This window comes from Lepidochelys olivacea (genome assembly GCF_965140295.1).
Source record: "Lepidochelys olivacea isolate rLepOli2 genome assembly, chromosome: 4".
Taxonomy (NCBI): domain Eukaryota; kingdom Metazoa; phylum Chordata; order Testudines; family Cheloniidae; genus Lepidochelys; species Lepidochelys olivacea.
The window spans coordinates 139,723,224-139,741,961 of NC_140414.1; the positions used below are offsets into that span (position 1 = coordinate 139,723,224).

General features: G+C 40.7%; 1 protein-coding gene across 4 annotated transcripts in view; it reads right to left on the minus strand.

Moving 5' to 3' along the window:
* CTNNA2 (catenin alpha 2) overlaps positions 1-18,738 on the minus strand; it is a 790,749-nt gene that overhangs the window by 558,164 nt on the left and 213,847 nt on the right. For all 4 annotated transcript variants that reach the window (XM_084626180.1, XM_084626177.1, XM_084626178.1 and 1 more), the window contains 3 exons: positions 17,066-17,232; positions 7,990-8,109; positions 4,949-5,215 (listed from right to left, as the gene is read on the minus strand). In XM_084626180.1, the coding sequence (XP_084482306.1) occupies positions 4,949-5,215; positions 7,990-8,109; positions 17,066-17,232 (554 nt within the window). The remainder of the gene's footprint in view (positions 1-4,948; positions 5,216-7,989; positions 8,110-17,065; positions 17,233-18,738) is intronic.

The window sequence follows — 18,738 nt, forward strand, 5'->3', positions numbered from 1 at the left end:
CAACCCCCAAATGATTTTCACTCCTATTCCCCCCCACTTCTCCACCCCCTAAAATGCCTTCCCACACCACTGAGGGCAAGCCTTTGCATATCAATTTAAAACAAATGTTTACAAAAATACTTTGATTACACTGTCTCCCCCGCTGCCCAAAGACAGAAAAAAAAATAACAGAGAGATTTTAGCCAAATGTCTTTCTACCTTTTTCAGATTTCTGTCCAAGGTGGGACTCACGCTGACACTGGGTGATTGTCACAGGTTCAAAGAACTACTGCCTAGTCCCTTGAGATATGAAGCAGGTGTAGAATCATAGAATCATAGAATATCAGGGTTGGAAGGGACCTCAGGAGGTCATCTAGTCCAACCCACTGCTCAAAAGCAGGACCAATCCCCAATTAAATCATCCCAGCCAGGGCTTTGTCAAGCCTGACCTTAAAAACCTCTAAGGAAGGAGATTCCACCACCTCCCTAGGTAACGCATTCCAGTGTTTCACCACCCTCCTAGTGAAAACGTTTTTCCTAATACCCAACCTAAACCTCCCCCACTGCAACTTGAGACCATTACTCCTTGTCCTGTCCTCTTCTACCACTGAGAATAGTCTAGAACCATCCTCTCTGGAACCACCTCTCAGGTAGTTGAAAGCAGCTATCAAATCCCCCCTCATTCTTCTCTTCTGCAGACTAAACAATCCCAGTTCCCTCAGCTTCTCCTCATAACTCATGTGTTCCATACCCCTAATCATTTTTGTTGCCCTTCGCTGGACTCTTTCCAATTTATCCACATCCTTCTTGTAGTGTGGGGCCCAAAACTGGACACAGTACTCCAGATGAGGCCTCACCAATGTTGAATAGAGGGGGACGATCACGTCCCTCGATCTGCTCGCTATGCCCCTACTTATACATCCCAAAATGCCATTGGCCTTCTTGGCAACAGTGGCACACTGTTGACTCATATCCAGCTTCTTGTCCACTGTCACCCCTAGGTCCTTTTCCGCAGAACTGCTGCCTAGCCATTTGGTCCCTAGTCTGTAGCGGTGCATTGGGTTCTTCCGTCCTAAGTGCAGGACCCTGCACTTATCCTTATTGAGCCTCATCAGATTTCTTTTGGCCCAATTTGTCTAGGTCCCTCTGTATCCTATCCCTGCCCTCCAGCGTATCTACCACTCCTCCCAGTTTAGTATCATCCACAAATTTGCTGAGAGTGCAATCCACACCATCCTCCAGATCATTTATGAAGATACTGAACAAAACCGGCCCCAGGACCAACCCCTGGGGCACTCCACTTGACACTGGCTGCCAACTAGACATGGAGCCATTGATCACTACCCGTTGAGCCCGACAATCTAGCCAACTTTCTACCCACCTTATAGTGCATTCATCCAGCCCATACTTCTTTACAATGGTGAAGGCTAACAGTCATGTTAACTCCTTCGTCTGTGCACGTTCAATGTAATCAATTTGGCATGTCAATAGGTGCATGAGTATTAGAACTGCTTGGCACATGCCTAACTAGAGAAGCAAACTCTTTTTCAAATAATATTTTAATTTCATTTCCCCCAAAGGACTGATGGGTGCCAACAACTCTGTTGGGATAACTCTTGAGCATCTGAGCCCCTGGTGCAATGATCTGAACTCTGGTTTGATCCCTATCTGTGCACTAAAAACAGGAGTAGAGAGGTTATTTTATCTCCATATTTTTCACTGGTGCAGCTGCTACTGGAATACTGTGTCCAGTTCTGCTGTTCACAATTCAAAAAGGTTGTTGATAAATTGGAGAGGAATCAGAGAAGAGCCACAAGAATGATTAAAGGAATAGAAAACCTGCCTTATCGTGGTAGACTCAAGGAGGTCATTCTATTTAGAGTAACAAAGAGAAAGTTAAGGGTGACTTGATTAGTCTATATGTACTACATGGGGAACAAATATTTAATAATGGGCTCTTCGATCCAGCAGAGGAAAGTGTAACATGATCCAATAGGTGGAAGCTGAAGTTAGACAAATTCAGATGTGCTGTCCTGCTCCCCGATTAACTGTGCTGCTAGGCAACCAATGAGCCCAGCTGCATTGCCTTAGACCAGAGGTTCTCAAACTGTGGTCCATGGACTGCGAGCTCCATTCATGTGGTCCGCGGATAGTTCCCTCTAAGGCGCAAGCGTGGCTCCACTAATTAGGTGCCTGGACCCTGGAGAAGATGCATATGTAAGGTGAGGTGGTGGCCTTGGGGGGAATAGGGTGAGAAGAGGGGGTGGGGGAAATCTGGGACATGCAGGGCTGCGGCAGCCAGAAAAAGAGGCGACTTTCCCCAGCTCCAGGACTGTGGCTGCTGGGGAGAAACAGCCCTCCTTCCCAGCCCCAGCTCAGGGGCTGCTGCAGCGGGGGAGAGAGGGAGGACCCCCCCCTCCTTTCCAGCTCCAGCTTAGGGGCTGCCATGGTGGGGGAGAGGGCACATCCATTGCATTAGAAAAGTAAGACTATTGATATTAAAATAGGAGTTTTGCTTTTATTTGTAGAACTAAAAAACCTTTTTTTATATATATAACACTTTTATCCAAAGCACTTTACAATAGTTAGCTAACAGTACAAACAACATTTGGAAAGATCATTAAGTGGTCTGCCGAGACCCTCAGCAATTTTCAAGTGTCCATGGGGGGAAAAGAAGTTTGAGAACCACTGCCTTAGACCTGTTAGGGTAGCCACAGCCCCTGATTGGCTGCTGGTTTAGCTGTGCTCCTTATAAGCCTGCTCCCCACAGCAGTTTATAGGCTGCTCAATGCATACTAGACTCACAGCAGTGCTTGCCCTTGTTCCAGTCCTTGCTCCTGCTTGTTCTAGTTCCCTGCTCCTGCTTGTCTCAGCCTGCTTCCAGTGTATGCTCCTGCCCAGCTCCCCAGTAGCTTCAGTGTTTTGGTTTCGAACACTGGCTTTGCCTCTGCTGGCTTATGACTCCAGTTAACCCTCCTGTTCTGGCATTTGGCTTATGCCCCTCTGGTACTGATTGATCAGCTTGTTTCCTGTACTCCACTCACCCTGGACCCAGCTCTAACTCGTAGGTTGAACTCTTGCCTTCACCATGAGGCATGACTGCCCATGGCCTGGTTGGTGATAGACTGGAAATAAGGTGTAATTTTTTTAAGGGTGAGAGTAATTAATGATTGGAACAATTTACCAAGAGTCATGGTAGGTTCTTCATTACAACAATTTTTAAATCCAGATGAGCTGTTTTTCTAAACAATATGTTCTAGGAATTATTCTGGAGAAGTTTTCTGGCCTGTGTTATACAGGAGGTCAGACTAGATGAACACAATGGTCCCTTCTGGTCTTAGAATCTATATTTAGAATTCAATACAATCTTGATATATTACAGAATTGGTCTGACATCAACAAGACGAAACTCAGTAAAGACACATACAAAGTACTGCATTCATAAAGTAAAAAATGACAAGTACAAAATGGGGAATAACTAGCTAGGCAGTGCTGAAAAGGATCTGGGGGTTATACTGGACCATAAACTGAATATGAACCCCCGCTCTAAAGTGCTAGTAACCCCTTCCACCTTGGTATCATTCACAAATTTAATAACCATACTTTTCACTCCATTATCTATCATTAATTAAAATACTAAATAGTATTAGACCCGGGAACACATCCCTGTGGGACCCCACTAGATACGTACTCCCCATTTGACTAAAAACCATTTAAAACTACTCCGAGAGTATAGTTTTTCAACCAGTTGTGCATCACCTTACAGTAATTTCATCTAGACCACAATTCCTCAGTTTACTTATGAGAACACCATGTGGGACTGCATCAAAAGCCTTACTAAAATCAAGATATACCATGTCTACTGCTTCTCTCCTATCCATTAGGCTAGGAAACCTATCAAAGAAGGAAATTAGGTTGGTTTGGTATTATTTGTTCTTCATAAATCCACGCTGGCTATTATTTATCACCCTATTACCCTCTAGGTGCTTACAAATTAATTGTTTAATAATTTGTTCCAGTATATTTCTAGGTATCAAAGTTAGGCCGACTGGTCTAATTCCCCAGGTTCTCTTTGTTCCCCTTTTTAAAGATAGGTACTATGTTTGCCTTCTCCAGTCCTCTTGGATTTGCCCATCCTCCATGAGTTCATGAAGATAATCGCTAGTGGTTCCAATACTGCTTCAGCTAATTCCTTAAAGACCAGCTACTTCCTTAAAGAATTTCGTCAGGCCCTGCCAATGAAATTATGCATCTAGAGCTCTTCCAAAAATGCCTTCTTAATGGTATTCCACAAAAATGGGATGAGGAAAACTTAGAACTAAGAAGTCATTGACAAGGCTTTAACCATGGCCCTTGCCACCAACTGAATTTTGAAGGCAGTGGCACCCTGTCTGCAAAAAACCTAGTAGCAGTGGTCTTCTCTGAAAATCTCCTTGTAGGTTTTTACTGGACGTGAGGGGCAAGAATCTAATGAACAAGCAGTTGGGCATAGCTCCTTCAACATTTCAGAGAAGAACATGTATTTATATCTTCCTGCACTGAATTTGCCTGTGACAACAACCAAATCATCCTAAATCACTGCTTATCTTTTTCAGCAAAGTAGATAAAGACACTCTTAAAACTCAACTTTTTAACAGAACTAAGGCAACCAGATTAATCAGACTACCAACCGACTTGAAAAATTTAGCTGGATAAGATTTTGCTTATGCTGAGGCGGATGGAGAGAGACTTCTCTGCTTCTGTCAGTCACAGCAGAAGAAAACAAACAATGACTTGGAAGTTCTAGCATTCACTGAAAGCAAGAGCTATTCCTCATTAAAAATTGATGACCACTTGCATCTTGCTTGCTGCAGCCTAACAAAAGAAAGTTGTGTACAAAACAAACGTATACCGTTCAAATTCTGTTTGACAAAAGGTACGTGGGATTTCCTGAAAGGTGTGTCATTTTGGGCACACACTTAATACTTACATCGAATTCATTTAGTGCTGCAGCAAGTTCTCCAATGCCAGTGTGCCCCTTGTTCTCATCGGTTGGTGAGGTGGCCTGTGCAGCATTAGAAATACCGGCTATTGCTTCTTGTACTTGTTTGAAGACATAATCTCTGTTGGCCCTAGTGGCTGCTACATCAGGGTGACGGAGAAACGCTTGAGAGGCAGTGTACAGCATAGTAGCATTCTTCTTCAGAGCACCTCGAGCAGCAGCCATTTCATCCCTACAGTGAGGATCTTTCAGTTCCTGTACAAAAATATATGTACACTGTACAGTTATATAATGAAGCTTTAGAATATGCTACAGTTACAATGTTTATTCATATATACTATTAAGTAGGGCCCTGTGGTCCTGATTCTGTAGCAATGGAATCCATCACAGAATTTACCAGTTATGTTACAACAAAATGTTCCTTCTGCCCAAGAAAATCTGTTTTTTATTGTTTTGTTTTTCTTCTATGTTATAATGGGTCAGCCACATGGAAAAATGGAGGAAAATAAGAGGAAAATGCTAACTATCTTAAAATGCAGGAAAACTTCTGGGCAAAACATCTAAAAGAAAAGCAGCAAGGCACACAAAAAAGGCAGTATGGAATGCCAGTGGACTTCAGGGGAAGAAGAAAAAGAAAGAGAGGGTGGCAACTACATGGAGAAGTGAATATTCTTAAACACCAGGGAAATTATTAAAAATATTTTAAAAAATAATTGAAGTAGAGAAAATATACAAAATATGTATGAACTAGAAACATGTGTGATGTCAAAAGAAGAAGGAAAGAGCCATTTCCGGGGGGGAAGAAACAAACACAAGTCAATATTCCTAGAAAGGTGGCCTTCTCTGCAGTGTAAATTGTGTGTGTGGAAGTATATTGTTTATAAATTATGTTGCACACTACAAATTATCTGTAAATTGTTTACTGAAATAATACACTGCAGAGATATTTTGCAACTGCACTATAATCTGTTCTTTTTCACTCTATTAGAAGGTGCGGTGACTGACTGGAAGCAGCATTGCCCAGGAGGAGGCCTAGCTATGAGCAGCCTAGTGAATGCACGTGTATTCTCCCTCCTTTATTTCCACATCTCCACAGGAAAATATACTTTAAAAATCTGTAACAGGGCTCATTGATTGGGCTGCTTAGGTGAAAGCTATATGCTGAGTGGAAGGGAATGCATAATAGTGAGACCCTATAAGGTCTGCCCCTATAAGTACCCAAGGTAGCAATAATCATCAGCTTTGTGTGTGCTCTAAAAGGGAAAAGTATGACCTTATGCAAAAACATACGTAATTTTGGATGCGGAATCATTTTTGTCACTTTCAGGTCTTCTATTTTTTTTAATTTCTTTGTTAATACAAAAAAATTAAATTATCTTTTTAATCATCTGAAAACTAACAATGTTGTTTGTGAGCATCAGAATAAATTCCTGTTCCTTCTGAAATAGAAAGACTTCTATTACATTAGACTATCAGAGACCTCCATCCATATGAACAACTTTTCCTTGTAAAAAATAAGGCAATTAAAAAAAATTGCATCTAACGTTAGGCACCTAAATATGTGGGATAATTTTCAGGAGAGTAAGGTCCTACCAACTCCCTTTGATTTCCATTACTAGTGTTTATAATTTGAGTTGAGTTGTTGGGTGTTTTAGAAATTAGAGCACTGATGTGATAAATGAAGAAAGGGGGGGTAGCTCCCTTTTATGGACAGCTAGACAGCCAGTAGCTATAAAATCCCTCTTAGGAGCTGTTCTCTAATCACTCTACCTGTAAAAGTCTCACTGCTATGCATACGTAAAAGGAAGGGAGTGGGCACCTGGCCAAAAGAGCCAATGGGAAGGCTAGAACTTTTTTAAAATTGAAAAATGACTCCCCTTTTGTCTGTCTGTGGTTGTTCTCCCAGAGAGAGGGGATAGGGCAGAGCTATGCTGTAAGGCGCTTGGGCCAGGTATGAAAAATCATCCGTATCATACCTAGAAACTACTCATTTAAAACCCCAGATATGTAAGTAGATCAGGAAATGTCTAGGAAGACGCAATTAGGTTTATTCCTTTTATTTCTTTATGGCATGTGGATTCCTCTGTGCTAACCCCAGGTGCTTTTGTTTTGCTTGTAACCTTTAAACTGGACCTCAAGAAAGCTATTCTTGGGGCTGAATCCTTGTAGTTGTTTCTTTTAAAATCTAGCAATGGCCTGAGTTCCCAGATGTATTTTCTTTCTTTCTTTTTAATAAAATTTACCCTTTTAAACAGCAGAATTGGATTTTTGTGTCCTAAGAGGGTTGTGCACATGTTGTTTAATTAGTTGGTGGCAACAGCTGATTTCCTTTGTTTTTCTTTCTTAGCCCTTCCCTGGAAGGGCGGTGAAAGGGCTTGAGGGTGCCCCACGGGAAGGAATACCCAAGTGCACCTTCCTGGGCTCTCAAAGTGGTTCTGCACTTGGTTGGTTTAACCTTGAGAGTTTAATACAAGCCTGGAGTGGCCAGTATTAATCTTTAGAATCCTTGCGGTCCCCCACCTTCTGCACTCGAAGTGCCAGAGTGGGGAATTAGCCCTAACAACTTATTTAGGTGCCTAAATATTAATTTAGAAGCTTAATTTTAGACATTCATTTTTGAAAATCTGTCAAAACATTTTTGGAAAGAAAATATTTTTCTTTATAAAGAACACTTCATGTAGACCACCACACAATAATCAGATATGACCTCCAGTCTCTACTGACCTGGACTGGACTGAAGTGACCACTAGATAACGTAATTTCCTTGGTCATTTGCTCTCTTATTCTTTAAGCCATTCTTAACTGAAGCATTGTTTTTTAAGATTTTCCTTTTTAAAAAAAAAAAACACTTCTAAAAAAAGGCAACTGTGCATTGGAAAATTAATAGGCTTAAGATATAGGTAATGATATAATAATTATTGACAAATCTGATGATGCAAAGCAGAAACAACATTTCTTTTAACATGATAAAAACCCAGGTTATTTTATATGGCTGAATTTTCATACCCACTGGTTTACAATTTACCCACCTGTTGTCTTCTAGCAGCCACATAGTTAAGTTTCACCATCTCTTTCCCAAATTCTTTAAACCGATTTGCTAGGTCTTGCTCATTTGTTGCGTTCTTCACAGCTTCCAGTGCTTCTTCTACCTACAATTTAATATATGAAATTTATTAGAGTTTTAATCTGTCTCTGTCATTTTTCCCACCTTGACCAAGTCACTAATCATTTTATGCCCCAGTTTCTCATAGGCAAATTTGACTCTCAGTTACACCAATGTACAGTTCTCTTAATGTTGTTCTGTATTACTTCTCCTTCTTTGCATGCCACTATAATGTATACCTCATATAACAGGTATTAGTTTAGACACTATCTTATTCAGATATACTTCCTAGATTAAACATGTTTAATATCTGTGTCTTTTTTTTTTATTGGCCAAGCTTGCCAAGGACCTATATTCAACTGTATGTAAATTCTCTGTTATGTGTCTGCATGTTTGTCTGTCTGTAATGCAATAACTTATGAATACCATACCCAATCCACTACAAAATTTTAGAGGATATTCTAGGCATCAATAGTCTGAACTCTACTGATTTGGGGGGAAAGTGGGAAACCAAAAGGAGAAAAGTAGGGGGCACAAGGAGCCTGTATCATCTGATTAGCAAAGCCACAGATGCAATCAGATCTGCATCTGTCTATAGAGCAAACAACTGGATGATGGTACCATTAATGCCACGCAAGAAAACAATACCCATATCCAAGCTCTGCCTATCCTCCCCATGGAGTTTAATAAGTTGACACCGTGAATGACTTCTCTCCCAGACTGAACGAAAACTAATAACTACAATGGGGGCAAGGTGAGGGAGACTAGCACCCATCTTCTGACATGGGAGGAAAACTGGGGACCCAGGTAAGGAGAGGGGGAAATCTGGCAAAGCCGAGATTGGAGGACCCTGGCCTGGGGGAAGTGGGAAATGGAGGCACACATGGAGCCCCCAGCACAGAGGAAAGGGTGGGAATGAAGGACCCTGGAATAGTGGGAGGAGGACAGTGGGGGAGGGCATACACAACACCTGGTGCAGGACAGATTGAGAGACTCTGATATGGAGGAAAGGGGCGCACAGAACCCCTGGCAAGGGAAAATTGGGGGGAGTAGCAGGGAGTCCCTGAAATAGAGAGGGATAGGACGGTGGCACACAAGGAACTTGTGGGGTGGAATGGAGGGATGTAAGGATCCCGTGACATGTGAAATAAGCCTAGTCAACAGAAGTTATTAAGTGTATGACCCTCCAATTGTAAACAGAGAGAAAAATTTCCTAATGGTGTATGTGCAGTATAGGCTTTCTGTGAAAACTAAGAGTATGTCTCCTCTAGGACTTTTGTTAGTACAACTTACGTCACTCAGGGTTGTGAAAAAACACCCCTGTGAGAGACATAAGTTACGCTGACAGAAGTGCTGGTGTGGACAGTGCTATGTCACTGGTAGACATAGACTCCCGTTGGCATAGCTACCACCACTCGTTTAATTATGTTGGCACAGAACAGCCACACGGGAGATCTTACAGCGGAGCATCTGCATCGGTACAGCTGGGCCACTGTAAGGTCTCTAGTCTAGACGGGGCCTAAGGCTATTTACAGCTTATGGGAACAAATCTAAAGCAAAGAAAATTAAACTTGCCATTGAAACTAAATTTGTAGATTACCCTATATTACATAGCTAACATAGCATCTTTTAGAATGTAGTTAAAACAGAAGGAGGCCCAACATGGAATAGTAACTATGGCATAAGAAGTAGTTTGGCGCTTCGTTTTCTATTTTTTCTACTGTTATCAAAACTGTTACATTTACTTTTACATAAAGAGCAGAACTTAACAGAAAAAACACACTCTCCATAGTGATTCAAATTCGTTCAGCAAAAGAGGTAAAGATATGAAAATCCTAGAAGTATTACCAAGTGCCCACTTAGTACAGCTATCACAAACTTACCAGCTTCAGCATAAAAGCTGCTTACCGTTACGATTATAATGAAAAGATTTAAAATACTTTATTCATCCAGGAAATAAAATTACCTGCCCTGGGAGCAAGTGGGGCAGTGGAATTTTGTGAACTTGTTCTGTCATTTGAGAGATCAGTGAAATTCCCAGCAGAAGGGTTGAAACAGTGAATGTAGATCTATCCTGATCTGTATCAAGTTGAATTAATGAAATATTTAACTGGAACAATAGGTGTTGTCAATCTGGACATGCTGTTAACAGCAGACACATGAACTGTCCTTTTTCAGAGGAAAGGTTATTTAATTCCAACAGGGACTGGTTCCTAAGAAAGGATTTAGAACTCCATCTTGCTCTCTGTAAAGTCTCTGGCACCTCATCAACATCAATAACAAGAGCAGGCATCTAATTAATTTAGACAGGGTTTAAAATATACAGGGTCTGCCTCACCACTAACTTGTACATTGTGTTATTTTTACCTTGCAAAGTGAATGTAAAAAGTTAGCACCAGTCCGAGTGGATAATATTCCTTCTGTCACGTTTTGCACCCACTTTACACAAAGATAAATGGCTGCACAAGGTGTAAGGCCATGGAGAATCAGGCTCACCCAGTTCTGCAGAGAAATATTCTAGCTGGAAATTTAAATGCATAGCTGTTTTCTGGAGGTGTTATGCTACATCTAACAGTTACAAGCTGCACTTTGCTTTTGTGGTCAAATCAATCTGGGCCTGCATCATCTCATTTCTTACCCATAAACTGAACAATGATGTTCAAATCCTAACTACCATGACAGCTCACAAAATTAGTATGAAAACTATATTGTATGGTCTAATTTGTTCCTGCTATTTATCTACCACCATTTGAAATACTAACCCTCAAGTTTTCGAGCCGCACAGGTATGTCTACGCAGCAAAGAAAGATCCGCAGCTGGCCTATGCCAACCAACTTGGGGTTGCAGGGCTCGGCTGTGGGGCTGTTTCATTGTGGTGTAGACTTCTGGGCTTGGGCTGGAGTCCACGCTCTGGGACTCTCCCACCCTACAGAATCCCAGAGCATGAGCTCCAGCGCAAATCTGAAAATCTACACAGCAATGAAAACAGCCTCGCAGCCCAAGTCTGAGTCAGCTGGCATGAGCCAGCCACGGATTTTTCTTTGCTGTGTAGATATACCCACAGAGTTCTTCTTCAGGTCTGGGAAAGGAATTCCCAGCAAAATGCAAAGTGGAACAGATTGTCTGGCATAAGTTGTTAGCACATATTGTAAGGGATCATTCAAGGTACAGTGGCCCATTATAACCTGTGCAGTCACAGGAGAAAAAGAGGGGGTTACTGGGTTACAGATTGTTGTAAGAAACCATAAATCCAGTTTGTCTGTTCAGTCCAGAATTTTTGGTGTCTAGCAGAGTAATGAATTTAAGCTCCCAGGCTTGTCTTTTGAAAGTGTTGTGGAGATTTCCTTTGAGGATGAGGACTGAAAGGTCAGATATAGAATAATCGCTTTATGAAAAGTCTTCTTCTACAGGGGATACAATATTTTTTATCTTTAATTATTTTCCTTTTGTGAGTGAATTTCAGAGCAAAGCGATTGTTTGGTTTCACCCACATTTTTGTTACTGTGGCATTTATTGCACTAGATGAGGTATAGCACATGTTGCAATAGGCATGTATAGGATACATGCATCTTGAAAGGTGTGTTGTGTGTGGGGGGGTGTTGCTTATTGTAGCAGTGGGGATATATCTGCAAGTTTTGCATCTGTTGTTTTGGCAGGGTCTGGTGCCACTTTGAGTCGGCATGCCCTGGTCTGTGGAAATGGTCCCTAACAATATGTGCTAATAACTTACTTATGCTAAACAATCTGTTCCACTTTTTATGTTGCTGTGATGCTTCATTTCCCAGTCCTGAAGAAGAGCTCTGTATGGCTCGAAAGTTTGTCTCTCTCACCAACAAAGTTGGTCCAATAAAAGATTTTACCTCACCCACCTTGTCTCTCTAACATCCTGGGACTGACACGGTTGAAACTACATTGCCTACATTTTTTATTATGATAGCAGGGCCGTCCCTAGCCATTTTGGTGCCCTACACCCCTTTCCATCCCTCCCCGTGGGTGTGGGTGGGTGTGCTAGCCTCAGGCCTCTGGGGGGAGGGGGAGGAGGAGGCAGGGGAGCTGGTGCTGATGAGAGACCAGATAAATAATTTAAATCAATCCCAAGCAGTAGTAATTTTTAAATCAATGAGAGCTGCTGGCTATTCTTCACATTTAAAATCAGGCAACGTATTTAGGTGCCTAAATAAGTCTGAGCACATATTTTTGAAAATCTTTATTAAAAAAACAAAGTACATTTAGAAAGCACATAATAGGTCATTAGCCATTGGTGTGAATTGATTGTAATTCATTAATATTATTTATCTTTACATTTCAGGTGAAATCTTAAATATCTTATTTAACAATGTTTTATTTCTATTTTCAGAAGAATAATAGCTCCAGTGAAGTAACACAGAGCCAGTTTGCCTCCACAGGGTGGAATCCTATCTAGGAAGTGATGTTTCCTTGGATCATTCCATCAGGATGGGTGGGAGATTGCCTCCAATGTAATGAGCAGAGGGTCTGGCTCATAGAACCTGTGCCATTCTGTTTCCCACTCTGTCTCCTTGGCAATTGCCAAGGTCTCCCCTTGCATACTGTAATCCTGTTCTGTTAAAGGGGAGAGCAGATTCACCACTGTTTGCCAGGGAAACATGAAAATGTGCATATAACACCCTAGCCCCACACCCCACTTGCTGGCCCTCTCTCCACATGAAGTTCCCCAGATCCGTACAAACTCCTTTTGGGCATGTGGCTGGTGTCTGACATTTACCAAGTAAAATCTAGGCATAGGTTTGGGTTGGAGTGCAGCATTACAATTCAATTCAACTCAACAATTATTACTAGGCCAATATCAGAACAACTAGGTTACAAGCAGCTGATAGATAAACTGTTATAATTCCAAGTACTTGAGTTATTTCTGCATCACCTCATCAGGCATTTCTCCCTTCCAATAAAGCCCCTATTGCACCATCCTTATTGGGAACTGTAAGAAACAATACATTTGATTTCTGTGCCTACTTTGTAAAGCTATTTAAGATCCTTTGGGACAAAAGGGCCTACATGTATTATTTCTACAATACCTTGAGCTATGTAAGTTATACCTTTGTTGTAGCTCAGTGACTATTTTTATTTATTTTATTTTATTGAAACATGGTTATGGCCAGAAAAGTTGCTATAAAAACATCTTCTTATGCAACAAATCTTCTGATTGTCTCGAGTGGCCCAGGATGCTGCAATGCTGAAAGCACCTTGGTCTATCTGTTAATTAGCCTAATTTGTATGGCCCAAGGGATAGGTGACTATATCACTGTTCAATATCTGCCAAACACCAAGGACATCAAGGATACAAAGTAATGTAGGGATGCAAAGCTGAGAATTGGTCAAAGGTAGATGCATTAGTCCCAGATTAAGCAGGTCCCTTTTCCCTAGGTAAGATAACAGGGACTATTCCAGAACACTCAGGAACTTGCTAGAACCAATTAAGGCAGGCAGGCTAATTAGGACATCTAGATCCAATTGGGAAGCTGCTAGAAACAATTAAGGCTAATCAGGGCTCCTGGTTTAAAAAGGACCTCACTTCAGTCAGTGAGGTGTGTGTGCGAAGAGCTGGAAGCAAGAGGCACTAGCAGCTGAGAGTGGGAAAGCATACTGCTGGAGGACTGAGGAGTACAAACATTATCAGACACCAGGAGTAAGGTCCTGTGGTGAGGATAAAGAAGGTGTTGGGAGGAGGTCTTGGGGAAGTAGCCCAGGGAGATGTAGCTGTCATGCAGCTGTTACAGGAGACACTCTAGACAGCTGCAATCCACAGGGCCCTGGGCTGGAACCCAGAGTAGAGGGCAGGCCTGGATTCTCCCCAAAACCTCCCAACTCCTGATCAGACACAGGAGGCGTTGACCTGGACTGTGTGTTCCACCAGAAGGGAAGGTCTCTGATCTGTTCCCCGACCCACTTGGTGGATCAGCAGAGACTGTGGGGATTGTTCTTCTTCCTTTTCCCCATGCTGGCCAGTGATGAGGTTAGCTGAGTGACTGGCTGATTTAAGCCATGAAAGTGGCCAAACTGAGGGCTGCCATGAATCTCTGAGGCAAGCAAATCCGCCAAAAAGCAGAGGACCCACCAAGGCAGAGGAAGAATTTTGTCACAATATATATCAGTTATTTCAAGAGACAGTGAGTCACAAGATATTGGTCCTTAAATTGACATGATTCCGATTACCATCTTACCTTTTCCCACCTATTTTTGACCTTAGCTCAGTGTTTATTCAACTGAAACTGCTCAAGCTAAAACCAACGTCTTTAAAGCCTGATGAAATCATGGCACAATTTAAGTGGGTGAGTGGGAAGGGGAAGTAATGGGATGTACAAAACAATAATGAGAAGGACTTCATTTTAAACCCAGTGTGGTATCCAATTTACTTACGAGAAAGGAATTTGTTTCTCTTCCCCAGAAATGTCTGGGAGGTGCAGTTCCATCTAACATTGCAAACAGCTCCAGTTTCCACGTTCAGTAAGACCCCCAATGGCCCAATGAAGTAAAGTGGAGAAAACAAATGGATTTATAAAATAAAAAAAGATAAGGCCAATTTCAATTAACTTTATGGGGTCATTGTAGTTCTTAATAAGATTGTGCTACTTTTTTAACTCCAACTACTATTTAAGAGTCAATATATCTCAGGGAACGATAACTAGATTTTACTTATGCTCATATATTATCAGCAGAACTAAGTAAGTTCAGAATGAAAAATATGCAGGATTGGCAATGACATGCAAGTAACAAATAATGCAGTATGACTTTCAAGTCTCGGGTTGAGATTGTAGGGGTAGAAGTGAAATTTTAAAATGAGAAAATTGTATATGGAAGCTATTGAAAGTCTTTGAATATGGATTCCTAAACTGATATTTTTTCACAAAGTCACATTTGAGAATATACTTGTTCTTCAAATAAATATGTTTAAATGAATATGCATATATTGTTACGATTAACAGTGATTATAAATATATAGGTATTTACATACGTATTTTAATATTAATGCTAACAGTAAATGATATGATAAAGTGATTAACAATCTTTCTGAAGAGCACCTACGTACATTCACAAATTGATTAAAATGCACTTCTCTCCATAAAGACTGAAGTGCAACTCACTGCCTTGACATGATTTAAATTAGAACTGATTATAGTACATTTTAGGGTGCGTGTTGGATAAATCACCTCATATAACTCTGACAATGCAAAGTGATTTTAATTCATTAATTTTCAGAGTACCTGAAGTGAAAATTACATACTGTAAATCGGTCTTTGTACATTAGTTGCAAGTTAATATTAATGCTGTTCCATGTGTGACAACTACCACCATCAATCTTTGGCCTTTTAATGCCAAAAAGTGGCCTAAAGCTACCTTGGTCTCAAAAATAATATAAAATAATAATAAGATACAAATATTTGAATTGCCCTCCTCTCTTGGAAAATAAAAATAACTAGTGTTCTTTTAAAGCTGTAAATAATGCAAAATGATCAAATGCAAAGTTAAACTTTCAAGTGCTTAAACACACTTAACAAAAAGCACAGGAGACAAAAATACATAAAAATAAGGCTGAAGGTTCTTTGAAATAATTTCTTGGATGATTTGCAAAAGCTACAGACTATGTTGATGTATGCTGCCTTGAGAATCCACAGAGACAAAAATGATATGAGAACATTACTAAACAGCGCCCACTTACAAAAGATCATTTGGAGAATGCTACTCTAAGCAGTGTATCATACTACTTCCAACAAAGGAACTTATCAACACAGAAAGTCAAAAAATTCTGGCTTCTGCTCAGATACAAGAACAAATGACCTCTTCACCTTTGAAATGGTCTGAATAAGAATTTGAACTGTCGTGTACACATAGGAGTCCTCTTACTGCTAAAATTAAGAGTTAGAAAGTCTCTACTGACAAAGCATTATCTGAATTAGAATGTTGTTCATTATTAAGTTGAAAAAATGAAGGCATATTCGAGAGTCACATTGCTTACACAGCATGTAATCACGGGACAATGTGCTGACATTTTACTACGATAGCACTGCATTCTTTAGGGCAGTGCTTTCTAGCATTTGTACAGAAAAGCGTTTGCCATTTTTCATTGTAGAGTCTGTTTTCAAAGGATTAAAATTTGTTTCTACAATCTCATTCCAGGCTAAAGGTTCTCATATCTCTGCAAGAGAACAATATCTAAAATTTACCAAAATAGGGGTGGGGGAGTACCTTTTGGGCCATCTATCAATAAAATAAACAAGGTTTTAAACATTATGTATATGCATTTTTACACCTAGGGCAGTGGTTGGTTTCCCCCCTCCTTTTTCTTCTCCCTCCTCCAGATTAGCAAAAGCTGGCCATGTGATAAAGACCAAGAGAAAAATCAATCATTAAACTGGGTAGTGACAATTACAAAACACTGTATGCCTTTACAGACAGGTAGATAGACAGCATCAAAAGCAGAATACAAATCTACAGCAATTCATTTGCAAATCTACATGTCCTCTCTGCTATTTTTTTTTTCATTTTTGAATACTAATTAGACACTTACCCTGCTTCTAATCCCAATCAATGTTCCTCCCTTGTGATACATTCAGTAGTCATATAGAAGCACCTAACTTACAAGGCACAACAAAACTGTAGTACTTAAATTCTGCCACAAGATAGCAATACTCTACAACTACTGTGGATTATTAAACCACTGGCATGAGCTTCACTGTGATTTAAATGTGACTTTTAGTCCAGCATGGTACACAACAGCAGTACAAGTACAATCTATCAGAAGTACCTAGCGATGCTGATTTTAACTCCAACACATTAATTCATTTAGATTGAACATATAAGGGTCTAAAAAGTAGAAATGTATTATATTCTAGTTCCACTTTAGTGCTTCCACAAGAACAGCAACTACAAAGACAATAGAAAACTTGTGAAACTTGGACTTTTGTTTATAATTTCAACACATCTTAAATGAAGAAAACAGTGTAGAAAATTTTAAAAAGTCATACAATTTTCAGGTGGGACAAAAGCCTCATGACATCAGCCATATCAGCCAGGATGAGTAAGCGAGTAACAGCCGACAGCAAGGCCCGAGCAGCCCGCACCATGGTGCCTCGTTTCACGGAAGAACATGGATCATCAGCAAACTCTGAAGAGGCAATTCTCATTGTTTCACCTACAATACAATAAAATAATTTTGATTACACAAAATGTTTTACATTTATACCATCCAGAAAAACAAACAATTCCCTGAACAAATTAACTGTTGCTAGCCAGAAAGGAATTTAGTTTTTGGTTTTGGTTTTGATTTTGGAGTAGTAGGTTGCTGAAGAGAGGAGTTCTGTGCAAAATGTTTTAGAATCTCAAAATAACCTGGGATGATCAGGTCAAATACAACAAGCTACACAGGAAGTAGCTATGTATTTGGCAGACTACTCAGCAACCTTCTCTACACAGACTACACTCCTTACTGTTTTTCTCCCATTGTATAAATCTCTTCTGTTTCTATTGCAGCCCCCCTGCTGCAGAATTAGAGGAATAAGATACCAAGACAAACTGTTGAATATTCACCTGCAGAGATATTCACCATAAGGTTAGAGAAGCTGCTATTGGAGAGCTGTAGGAAACATAAAAAACTCACCTCCTTTTATGCGGATGGACAGAGTCGGAGATTCATTAGGTTGACGCCAACCGAAATTTGCAAAATTTCCTTCCATAAACAGACTTTCTAATCTACACCCATTGTAGCTATCTTTCCCCTGTGAAGGGCTCCTATCCTACTATCATGTAAATCACCACCTTCTGTGCAGACTCACCAATCCACTCTCTCTCTGCTCCCAACTTTCCCTGCCATTTCTACATTATTTCTTGACCAGCTCCCACTCCAACTATCTCCCAAGTTTCTACCACTCATTTGTTCTGGGTCCCCATTCCTCGTTCATATGGACAGAGATCCTGATCTGATCTTCTCCCCACAGCTATCAATCCTGTTGATAGAGTTTTTATGCCATTACAATTACCTGTATATTCAGCCCTGTAATGAACCCACTTCTCCAGTCCTCTCCACTCCCCCCTGACCCCAATCTACACTTGTTTCACTTAAGATACTTCTCCCAATGGACTTGACAGAACTATCTCTTTAAGCTACTTGTTAGAGACTTAAAACATGGAGGACAAAGTCCTCTGCTTACAGGATGTATAGTATTTATGGTATTTATTATTATTTGTTAAACTTCAACCACGTTATCTATTATTTTGTTTAGTGTCTGGATAATGTAATAACATCCCTTATTATTATAATTATTATTATTATTATTATTATTGTGCCAAAAGTGTTCAAGGTGCTTAACAGACTATGGAAACCAGATCTGAAGAAGAGTTCTGTGGAGTTCAAAAGATTGTCTCTTTCACCAACAGATGTTTGTCCAACAAATTATGTTACCTCACCCGCCTTGTCTCTCTACAAAGACTACATCTTTTAGAATGAAGGATGAGAGTTCATAGGTAAGGCTCTGTGTTTGTCATGGAGGTCACAGATTCCGTTACTTTTCGTGACCTCTGTGACTTCTGCAGCAGCCCATGCGGCTGGCTGAGGAGGCACCTGAGCAGCTCGGGCAGCCCCTGGGCCAGTTGCAGTGGCTGCTGCTGGGGCAGTCTTGCCCCCCCCCGCCCCCAACAGCAG